General features: G+C 39.4%; 1 protein-coding gene across 1 annotated transcript; it reads right to left on the reverse strand.

The window, feature by feature from the left end:
- Positions 1 to 2,301: 2,301 nt before the first annotated feature.
- Positions 2,302 to 3,905, reverse strand: P174DRAFT_373263 (MFS general substrate transporter; the record flags this gene model as incomplete). The annotated part of the gene is made up of 4 exons (XM_024822489.1): positions 2,302 to 2,898; positions 2,950 to 3,526; positions 3,582 to 3,665; positions 3,721 to 3,905. The coding sequence occupies 4 exons, from the start codon at positions 3,903 to 3,905 to the stop codon at positions 2,302 to 2,304; spliced, it is 1,443 nt and encodes a 480-aa protein (XP_024680865.1).
- Between the last annotated feature and the right edge of the window lie 8,071 nt (positions 3,906 to 11,976).

Consider the following 11,976-nt stretch of genomic DNA (forward strand, 5'->3'; position numbering starts at 1 on the left):
TAGATTATATTCTTGGAATCTTTATCTTGAACTTAGCTAATTTTATGGCAACTATGCCTAAGCCTCATAAGCATTAATATTGAACTCATACTATCCTTTATAGGGATCTCAAGTTAGATTGTAACACATGCGCTGTCTATGGGACCAAACGGGACTCAAAAGCCATTTGACATTGTTGCTTTTGATTCGCAGGCTGAGTTTAAATGAACCAAAACCGATTCCAGACGGGGTTGTCAGGTGGGTCTAGCAGGCTGACATTATTGGCGATGCAGGTAGTTCCTTCGTTATGTTCGGCTTACAGTCCGCGAGGAGAAGTAACTGATGTCATACAGGTGCATCGCGAGAAGCTCGCCAGGGGCTTCAGCAAAGCATCATTCATTCACCTCTCTGCTGAACGGGCGGCAGGGAGAGCGAGCAATTGTCCATGATATTAATGTGCAAGTGCTGACGATCAGCAGTTTTCCAGAGTTGCATGCACTGGGCAGCCTAGACCGATTATTAGCAAGCTGTAGCTGGCAAAGTGCATCATTAGGAGAGCGCAGAATGAGGCATGGAATGGACACGGCGAGCTGTATACCTAGAGTACAATTATTTATTAGAGTTGGGATGTATGTTGATCATTAATGGGTCTAGGTCTTTAAGAGAGGTTAAATATTTTAGTTTCAGGCAGTGGTGTCATCCATTCATTCATCCATTTATATTATGTGATTGTTTTATACAATAATAGTGGATATGCAAAATTTTTATTAGGGCTAATACTATCTTATTTACTAAATATCTCCTATTTATCATATTTACTCATCAGCATTTCAGGAGTTAGCAGCCTTCTTCACCTCTTACTCATGCACTAAAATACCTATATAGAGTAAATCCCACCACCTCCCACCTTTCTATACACACTACCTCTTCTGTCCCTTAGATACAAACCCAAGCTTTTAGTACACCTTTTATGCTCTTTTATTCCACTTAGAGACTATTAGCTTAACTCAGTGTAGGCCTGCAGTTAGAAAAGCCTAGTCTAGCATCTATAAGATAGCCTCAGAACCATACCCCTTGTCTTAGTACTAGCGCGCAATAGTAATTGCTAACTTATATATATGATTATATGTAAAGCTAGGGGCTTACTCTTTTAATAAGATTATACTAATTATCTTAGGCACCTTATTAGAGCCCTCTTTAGGGATGATATATATTATAACTAATATAAATACACTAGTAAGCCTTTCTCATAACTCCTTCTACTCCTTTATGCTGAGTGGGTGTATAAGGGCAGTAGTAGCCATAGATCTAACTAAGGGGTTAGCATAGAGAGCTTAGAAGAATATATTATCTGCTAGGTTATCCTCTAGCATATAATAAAGGAGGCGTGCGGAGTAGTAGGGTTCTAATAGGAAGGGATCTATTATAACTATCTAAAGGAGCTGGTTGAAGGCTATGGGGTAAGTAATAGAGACTTAATATCTTAAAGGTTATTTAACAGAGCAAGGTGAGATTATATATAAGGGCAAATTTCTCCTTAGTGAGCTCTCATGCTTAGATCTCTGGGAAGCTAGCTTGTTAGTGAGTTATTAATAAATATAAATAGATTGCTAAGCCTATTCTAAGTCAGGGCTTGAACTAAGATAATATTTGCGGGTGTGGTTCCACCTCTCATGCAAAACTTACCTAATCTGTTACACGTGGGTTGAGTCGAGTGCAGAATGTCGAATCATGAGACATCAGGCACCAGGGAACCAATCAGGCAAATTGATCAAGGGCTAAAATCTCACTGCAGCTAGCTCTTTACTATTCTTTGCTTAGGCTAGCTCAACTTGCAAGAACATGGTTCAACTTATTCTTAATTTAGCAGGTGGATAGGAATAATTATTTCTATTAGGGGTTGGTATAAAAGTGTGGTGGTTTGTTAACCCAATAATTATTTCCATCAAGAATAACTTTGGGTTTTTGGAGTGAAACTCACCCCAAATTAGACTGGATCTGATTTGATTTTGAAGAGGCTATGAAGCCTCTCATCTCCTGACATGCAGGGATAGACATACGATCCGCGCACAGTAATCATCCAAGTCGACAGCTAGATGGCTACTGTTCTGGGAAATCTAGATACGCAACAGCTGTGCACATACCACACAGAGCATAAGGCATACATTGATAAATCTCCTATCTGCGAACGCACCATTGTGTTGGTTACAGTGTCATACTGCTGGTTAAGATTTGCGAGTTTTTAGTAACGCGAGATTCCCGAACACGGCAGATCATTAATTTGGACATACATTACGTGGGTACAAAACACTGAGCCCAACATTATGTGGGATGCAGCACAGGCACCACTCCGGTGCCTCGATATCTCTCCAGTAATTTACGATTATCCCGGCGTAGCACCCATCGCATCCCTAGAGCACTAAGCAGACACGCACCCGCAAACACAATCAGTAGGATCATGCCGGAACGGTAACGCGGCGCATCCTCGTTGCGAAAGAAATAAGCACTCCATATGTAGCTCAACGCCGTAATCACCTCGAGGATCGCAGCCGCGCAGGAGCATTTCTCAGGTGTTTGACTAACCGCAGTAGCAACCCACGCCCGCGGAAGCGGAAAGGCAGAATTGCACCCAGTGATATACAGGAACGAGGCCAAGTATCGCACCCCGGATCGCGACGTACACATTTCTACCACAATCCCCACGATCATCACCGTCATCGAAGCGGCAATGGGCACACTACGGCTGCGGAACTGGTCGCTTAACCAAGCGACCACCAGTGTAACAATCGCGGCAAGTATATAGGGAGGAACGGTACAGAGGAGCGTAACAACCGTATCTCCGATATGCATGCTTTTGACCATTTCCGGGTAGAAGCTGGTATAACCTGCGGTTGAGCCTTGGGTGCAGGCAACCAGCGCCTTCCTTTTTTTAGCTCCAGCAAGTGCGCAAAGAGCATGTTACAGACTTACCAGCATCCACACTCTGTAGTCTAGCAGAGCAAGTCGAAGGCCAAGCCAGACAGATCCATCGGACTTCCGGTACGAAACCCGATCGCGACGCATGCGTTCAACTGCCCATTCTCGCTCAGAAGCATTAAGGGGCCACTTCACCGGGCCCGAAGAAGCGTCAGGTGTGTCGGGCAGTACAGCAAATGCAATCATCCCAGCTATTAAACTTAGGAGTCCCTCGATGATGAACAGCCAGCGCCAACCGCCCATAACTTGATAGCCCTCAAACCGGGAAAAGACGCCGGCTGCAATCAAACCGGCGAATGAACCCGAGAGTATATACCCTAGGTACATGATGGCATATCGTAGCGCCATCTCCCGTTTCGTATACCAGCGGGATAGGAGCCATAGTGCCCCAGGAGTGAAGGGAGCTTCGAACAAGCCCAGGAGGAACCGCATCGCAGCAGCCTGCGAAAACGTCTGTGAAGCAGCCGTTGCTGTAGCTACCACTGACCACAAGACAGCGAAGGATGGGAGATACAGGGACGGTTTGGCTCGAGTCAAGAGCATGTTGCTGGGAATCATCATTGGTATATATCTGGCCAGGTCAAACATTGACAATACACACGGTTTATGTGCTATAGCTGGCTTACCCGACTGACGCCATTGAGACAATCGTGTTATATTGCGTCCCATGTAAGTCTAAGTCGCTTTCGAAGGTGCTCAGCTTTGCTTGACTAGTATCCAAGTCAGTTGTAGGAGGTCCAGGAGAACTGGGTGCGCTAGACACACGAAATATTGCCTTTGTCCAAGTTCTTTAACGTATGCATCAGCCACAAGATCGGCAACAGGGTACGGTCCAGTTTCCGAACTAACTGTCGGTTTAGGATACGAGTAGATTCAGAGTCTGAGAACAGGTTTGTCCTCTCGATAGGCGCGACCTCCTCATGGTGTGCAATAATGTTGCGATTTGACATAGTTTTATTGATCACGTCCATCGACGCTTTTCTCAGAAATGAAATAAAAACAATAGTACAAAGTATCCTAACATTTAGATGGGACGGCGAGGGTTGGCGAGACTTTAAAAATGATGCATTTCCGTTTTCACAGGCATGTCAATGCGTCAAACATATTCTACTCCAGTGGCAGGAAACAATCTTCCCGCAAAGACTAATACAAGGTTATACAGCTTCCTTACTAAGGTCGCACACCCACTGGTCTCCCTATATTAAATCAGTGACCTCCGCATTATGAGATATGAAGCTCTATTATCTACTTGATCAAGCCTTGATTCACGACACTAACAAACCAGACCTTAACTCCTATGCCCCGTACTATAATTCCAAGAAAGGGAGACCCCACTTCCAGCACGCCAATTTAGCTAGCCTCGGACTCAGATATTCTAGCCCATGACACTGTGATCTTAGTATTGGTGATATTAGTTACTGTGGGATAGCTTTCATAAACTAGTTTACAGGGTAATGGCTGGGAGTGCTATAAATATAATAGTGTTGTATAACTAATTAATACTACTACATGTAGTTCCATGCCCGCTATCTTTAGGAATGTCTAATTAACTTAACCTCAGTGCTAGAGCATAAAGGACTACTAATTTAATATGAATCTACAGACATTCTTGTCACACCCTGGGATCCGTCTCTGCTGTTCTCTGCTAGTCAACTACTTTGGGAACGGGGTGATATAGTCCCTGGACTATATCCGATACTTGCTTAAGGCCTACCGACCGGGTAGCCTAACGATGCAACAATACAACAATCTGAATAGGATCAAGGACAACCAAAGGTAACATAAGAATAATAATAGTAGAGATAGAAGCAAGGCCTATTGAGTATGTATACTTAATAGTAAGAGAGTAACTAATGAATCAGACTAGTGAACTTATACTTAAGTGAATAACTTATATTAAATACAAGGAACTAAACTAAGAGTGCTAGATGTAATAATAATAAATATCCTTATATATCTATAGTTCTTCCAGGTGATAGTGGTGATATGTGGTATAGTGATAGAATGGTAGATGATTATAATACCCTTCTATTATTAATTCTGTATACCCATCTACCACGTCACATAATAATGGTTTGTCAGGAAATATATTCAGTCATGCCCTACTAAACTGTTTTTCTATAGAAATTTATTTAGATTAAGTATTTCTCTAGATTATGTCCTGATTACTCTGGGATTGACTGGTGATCATTAATCCTTAGGTTTCTGCCTGTTATACCTGCCCTGTACTAGTGCAGCTGTGTTAGTGCCATAACATCACCTCCCCTTCTCTTAGTGTTTCATCCTTGAAACTTAATTTAAAAGGCAGTGCTTTCCCTAGGTAGGTGTGTTTTTCATTTCTAAACTATGTTTACTTATCATGCCTAAGTATTACACTAATACTATTCTTAAAGGTGTTCCTAAACTTCCTTATAACTATGACCAAGTCACTGGTCATATTTACTAGGAAGAATATATTATTAAAAACAGTTTCATAACTTCTTTTCCTTGTAATTATTATGTATTATTAGGTGAGGTTTATATAATGGATTAAACTCATCACTATTTAAAATATGCATTGTGTACCCATTAGGGTTGGTTATGTAAGAAAGATTTTCATTGTAAAAAAGAGTAGGACATTTTGAAGAGAGCTAAAAAGAAGATTACTTCTAAGCTATCTGCAACTAATGATAAGTTAGAGCTTCTCTACCCTAAGCTTTAATAGTTGCAAGAGCATTTAGAAAAGATCTAAAAGAAGTTAATAGAAAAATAATAGAAAGTCACTAAGTCCTTAGTATGATGGCACTGCTCATATTCCAATGGTATGGTAGTATTTCGATAGAAAACTAAGCATAGAGAAGAGAGAGAAGGAAAGTATGTATATGGTGGGGAGATATTATAAACAGAGGGCGGAGCGGTGTAAACTAGCCAAACAACCCTAAAGTAGTAAGCAGTTAAGAGGGGCAGAAAGCTCTGTGTAAGGACATCAGCAGGGAATATAGTGATAGATCATCATATTACCCCCCCTTTAGGTTCCGGATGCCCTTATTCAGGGTCTATTGTTGTCTGGGTGATTATTAAGGAATACATCATCTTCAGCTGCTTGCAGCCATTTAGGTAGGCGCATTAGTGGGCCCAGCATGGCTGGATATTAGGTGTGGAAGTCTCAGAGTAATATTAGGGAGTTTCTAAAGTTTCAGGCCGGATACCAGGAAAGATTAATATTATGATTAAGCTATCTTACCTAGTACTAGAGCTTGCAATAGTAGAGCTAGGATATAAGTATTTTATTAACCTCCTACTTATCTTTGCTGTTAACCTTAAGTAGGGGAGCTGGGTCCTGAAGCTGGCCCAGCAGGGGTGGTGTGGATGGGGCTTTATAAAGCTTCTTAGGTGTAAAAATAGGGTGGATTTTTATAGAATCAGGCAAATCTAATTAGAAGGCATTGCCCTTATATTTAGCAATTCAGAATGGTCTAGCAAGCTAGTTAACAAGCTTCTAACTAGGATGATCAACCTTCCAGTCTGATATAGTGATAAAGACATAATTATTAATATCAAAATTAATAGTACAGCGGTGCTTATTAGCCTATTACTTCTATTAGTATTAAGCAGCTTCTATTCCTTTATAAGTATATAACTAAATCTCCTCCATGCATTTAGCCATCTATTATGCTTACTCGCGATTAATATTAAGCTCTGATGGGGTGGTAGCTGCTGACTAGTTAAAGGATATGCATGGTTTAAAGCCTCTTTTAATAAAGAAGGGCAATACCCCTATAGATTTGCTAGGGAGCGCTACAGCAGTGAAATTTAGGATAGATAACTACTAGTCCTAGTTATCCTGGTAATAGTTAATAAATAGTTATAGTTACTACGCAATCCACTGGTTCATGACTTCTATTTAACTATTAGTCTATAGATAATATCCTGATAATAGCTTAAGGTGGATCTGCAAGACCTTACATAGTTTATCCTAGAAGTCTAAGATAAACTGACCTCTCCTATCTGAGATAATTATTTCCGGTAAGCCAGTCCACAGGTAAATATAGGTAATAAAGAGACACGCCATGTCATGAGCAGTAGTTATCTTATAATAGGGAATAGTAAAGGCTCTCTTCCCTAGTTAGTCCACCATAATAAATGCAGTATTAAAACCTGTCTTAGAGTGTAGGAATAAATAGAAATCCATAGCAATATATTACTAAGGTTAGTTAGGGATTAGAAGAGGTTATAGTAGGCCTGGTGGAGGGTCCCTACATATCTTTATTTAATAGTAGATAAGGTAATTATCTATATAGCAGTCTATATCCTGTCTCTAGGAAGTCTAATAGTAGCAAGCTCAGATAAGTTGCCTCATCTTAGCCTTACCTGGGTGTGCTGATGATGGTGGTTAATGGATCTTATCTAGTAGTCTAGTACATAGATCATCTTTGTTAGGCACTACTAGGCGTCCTTAGAAGAGTAGGAGTCTATCTTTAAGTTCCCACTAGTCACTTCCCACCTGCATGAGTTCCCTACTAAGCTGGAGACTGTTATGTTATCTATTTACTTCAGATACCTAATCTACTATTAATATTAGGCTGGGGTAATGGCTGCTAAGATTCAGGGGTCTAGGTAATCTAACTAAAGTATTAACTAAACTTAGTAATCATCTAACCCTTCTAGGTATTCCAGTCTGGAAAGTGTGTTAGCCAGTATGTTGAGCTTCCTAGGTTAAAAAGTAATTAGGAAGTAGAAGCTAGACAGGAACTTATTCTACCAAGCCTGTTAGGGGTTTAGTCACTACTTATGCATGAAATATTGTAATGCCTGGTAGTCTATAAAAATCTTAAATAGCTTAGCTCTTTGTAGGCCTTGTAGCTTAGCTCACTATTCTTCTAAAGCATGTATAATAGCTAATATTTCTTAGTTATAGATGCCATAGTTACACTCTGCTGGATTTATAGTCTTAGAGTAGTAGGTAATAGGATGCTACTCTCCTTCCTGCTACTAAGAGAGCATGCTAGTAACTACTTTATTAGAGGCATCTATCTCTAACTTTATGGGCAAAGATAGGTTATAATAGGTGAGAAGCAGAGCTTCTATAAGGGCAGCCTTTAAATAGCAGAATGCCTTCTTATAAATATCATTCTATATAAAGGGGATATCCTTCCTTATTAGTGCAATGAGGGGTTTAGCAATGTGACTATACTCCTATATAAACCTCTAATAGAAGTTATAAAAGCCTAGGAATGACTGGACCCCTCTTATAGTAGTAGATGTCTTCTATTTTTATACTATAATAACCTTCTCTGGGTCCACCTTAAGACTATCTGTTAAGATAATAAAGCTAAGATACTATATCTTCATTACATGGAATTCATACTTCTTTATTAAGGCTTATAGGCCATGCTCCTATAAATACTATAAAATAGTGTAGATATGGAGCTGGTAGTCTAATTCATTATTAGAATAGATTAGTAGGTTATTAATGAATACTATTAGGTATTAATCTAGGTAGTCCATGAAAATACTATTCATGAAGTGCTAGAATATGGCTAGCCTATTAGTGAGACTAAAGGGCATTACCTTATATTTAAAGCTGTCATATTATGAGCGGAATATAGTAAGGTCCTCTAAGGCCAGATCTATGCAAATCTAATGAAAACCCTGGCGGATGTCTAGCTTAGTGAAGATCTTCACACTGGAGATATACTCTAAGATCTTATTAATTAAGGGGAGAGGGTAACAGTCCTTATATATTATAGTATTTAGTTTATAGTAATTAATATAGAAGTATAGTCCTCCACCTAGCTTTTCTACTATAAGAATAGGAGAAGTAAAGGGAGCATTACTGGATATAATAAATCCCTTATAGAGGTTATCTAGTATATATTCCCTCACTGCTCCTAATTCTTCTGTATTTATCTTATATAGGGGCCTGTAGCTGACAGCATTCTCCTAGTCTAATTTAACTTTATAGTTAAATTCCCCGCGGTGGGGAGGCAAAGTATCAGAATCATATTTAGAGAAAATATTAGCTAGGTCCTAATAAGGTTTTGGTAGGACTTGCTTAACCTTACTTATCTCATCTTCAGCAATCACTAGACTATGGTTAGTTAACTAAGATGTTAAGGACTAAGCTGTAATAGTTAGCTGCTAAGGGAGGGAAAGGGATTATTTACCCTATTTCTTATTAATCAGTTTATTAAGCTCATAGAGGGAAGATAAGAAGATAGTAGCATCTTTCTTATGTGTATATTAGTGGAAGGCTACTACACCTATTATAGTAATATTAATAACAGTCTTACTTAGTAGGTGGGTAGGTTATAGTTATGATGTTAGTTCTATGCCTCTTCCTTATAGGGCTTATTCTATCTTAAGGGCGCAATGCTACTAATTAATTTCCTCTATTCTTATAGGTTAGTATTATCTAGTCTTATAGAAAGGTGAAGTGGTGGTTATTAGCATTACTAGGTCAGGCTCCTTAGGGGAATAAGGCTTGGGTGCCTCCTCAGGAGCTGCAGAAGGAAGCACTGGGGAATGAATATATAAGTGTTCAGAGATATCTAGGGACCCTCAGATCATTCTAAAAAAGGGGTGCCATGACCTTGTGCTATAGCCTTATGGTTCTCCTATTAAGCTATATATATTTAAAGGCTTAGTTACTGCCCTGGGAAGAACTACAGGGCTAGGGGTGGTTAGGGAGAGAAGAGAAGATAGAGCTAAGAGAGGGAAAATATCCCTTTTATACCCTGCCCATCACCTAGCACGGCGCATAATATCATGTTAGTGATCTTGGTTAATAGGTTGCCTAATTAGGAAGTTATAAGGGACCTCTTAGTTCATTTATATGGCTATCTTATCTTGGTAGGTGGGTGGTGTAGGCTAGATTAGTTATTTCTCTATATAATCTACTAGGATGTGGTGTTCCGCGAGCCATATCCTTCCTAGTATGATATTATAGCATCCCAGCTCTAGTATAAGAAATGGTATCTATCTTATAATATAATTGTCCATTACCATGGTTAATATAATAATGTGAGTAAGTGGAATAGACTACTTCCTATTAAATCCTATAACTATATACTCCCTCTCTAGGGGCACAGTAGGAACTCTAAAGTATTAAGAGATCTAGATAGCTAGGGGAGTGGTTATGCATATGTATGCATTTGCTCTGGTATTAACTAGGGAGCTTATAGATACTAAGAATCCATTAATAAGGATAAGTAATTTTGTTTTAAAACTATCTTCATTATTGCCTAATAGATTCCGTAAATCTAAGTTACATAAGTTGACTAATTTCTTGCCTAAGAAGGAGACTTCTCCTAGGCATTCTTATTTTCTAATTCAGGAGTGAGTTTAATAGGCTATTCTAACACCTTAAGCTACACAGCCTGCTTTGTGGGGTAGCTATGGTTAGTATACCTAATATAGAAGCATATAAAGTATTTACCCTCATTTATAAGGTGCTTCCTGGTCTTATCATCAAGGTTGCTAGGAGCCAGGGAAGCTGTAGCAGTACAGCCATAGATAATAGTATTATCTATAGAGGAAGCAGCTGCAGCTAGAGTAGTAGCATAAGATATTACTCTAGTCCCTCTGGTATAAGTATTAGCACTGCTGTTTAGATGAGCCTTAATTCTTTCTATATTCTTAATATTCATTACTATATGGCTGCAGTAGTCCATGAACTCCTAGAAGGTCTTATTATTATTATTATAAGCAGGCATAGTGAGCTCTTGCATATGAAGAGATAGTTTATTATATAGATTATCTTTCTAGCTCTCTTTAGGGATGCTTGCTTCTGCTGTAAGGTATAAGAATTTAGAAATAAAGTCATTCCATTTGGCTGATGGCTTTATATAGAGGGTGTTATATTTCTGCTTAGTGACTTACTTGTGATTAGGGTCCACAAATACATTTTCCAGGTGCTTAAGGAGGTCTGTGGAGTCCTGATATAGGTTAACAGCATCTTCTTATAGCTAAGGGGTAATGTGCTTCCAGGCATTGCCCTCTATGTGACTAGTTATATAGGTAATTCTTATTATGAGGTTGGGGAAGTGGTTAGCATTAGTAATAAGCTTCTGCTTAATAGCCAGTAACTAATCTTTAAAATAGGGGTCCTTTCCATTACTAAGGAGAGGGGGGTCTGGAATCTTTGCTAACTTACTACTAGTAGCTAAAGCCTGAGAACCAGTATTTCTAATGCTAGATCTGCAGGCTACCTGCAGGGTGAAGTTATTTTATTTACAGATTACCTCTTTAAGCTTCTCTTAGGCCTCATCTTATTCAAGGTTAGCAGCAATAAGCTAGGCCTGGGTCTATTTATGTTCCTAATAGATCTATTTATTCTGGCACTTGAGATCATTAGTCTTACTCTAGCTCTTAATAAGTTGCTTATTTAGGAGAGCTGCCTCTGCACAGTTCTGGTTTGCCTTTATGTCTAAGGTAATGTAGATCTAGGAGATAGCTTCCTAGCAGTGCTCAAGGTCTGTTCCCCAGTGGGTAGTGAATTCTTTATAGGAGATGCTATCAGCTAGCTTATAGGTGTCTTTATTAAGGCCGCCATTCTCTATCTGGTTGAGTAGGGCAGTCAGCCTTCTAGCAAACCTGAGCCTGGTCTAGTACACTGAGTAGAGGGGTTATGGGTTCTGTCCCCAGCTCCTTGCTGGTTCTCAGGCTCCTTAGTAGAAGCCACAGGTCTGGCCATCATTTATTCTTCATAATCCTAGTCAATAGATTGTATCATCATCTCTAACTATTGGCGTTGTTAGCACGCGAAGGGTTCTTTACAAGAGGAGGTAAGTTCAGTGCTTAATGTGAAAAAGAACACATTTATTGCTGGATCTTGAACCTTCTAATAAAAGAGATGATACAGGAAGTGATGCTTAGTTTTATATGATGGCACTGCTTATATTCTAATGGTATGGTAGTATTTTGATAGAAAACTAAGCATAGAGAAGAGAGAGAAGGAAAGTATATACATGATAGGGAGATATTATAAATAGAGGGCGGAGCAGTGCAAACTAGCCAAACAACCCTAAAGCAGTAAGTAGT

This window comes from Aspergillus novofumigatus (genome assembly GCF_002847465.1).
Source record: "Aspergillus novofumigatus IBT 16806 chromosome Unknown P174scaffold_5, whole genome shotgun sequence".
NCBI lineage: Eukaryota > Fungi > Ascomycota > Eurotiomycetes > Eurotiales > Aspergillaceae > Aspergillus > Aspergillus novofumigatus.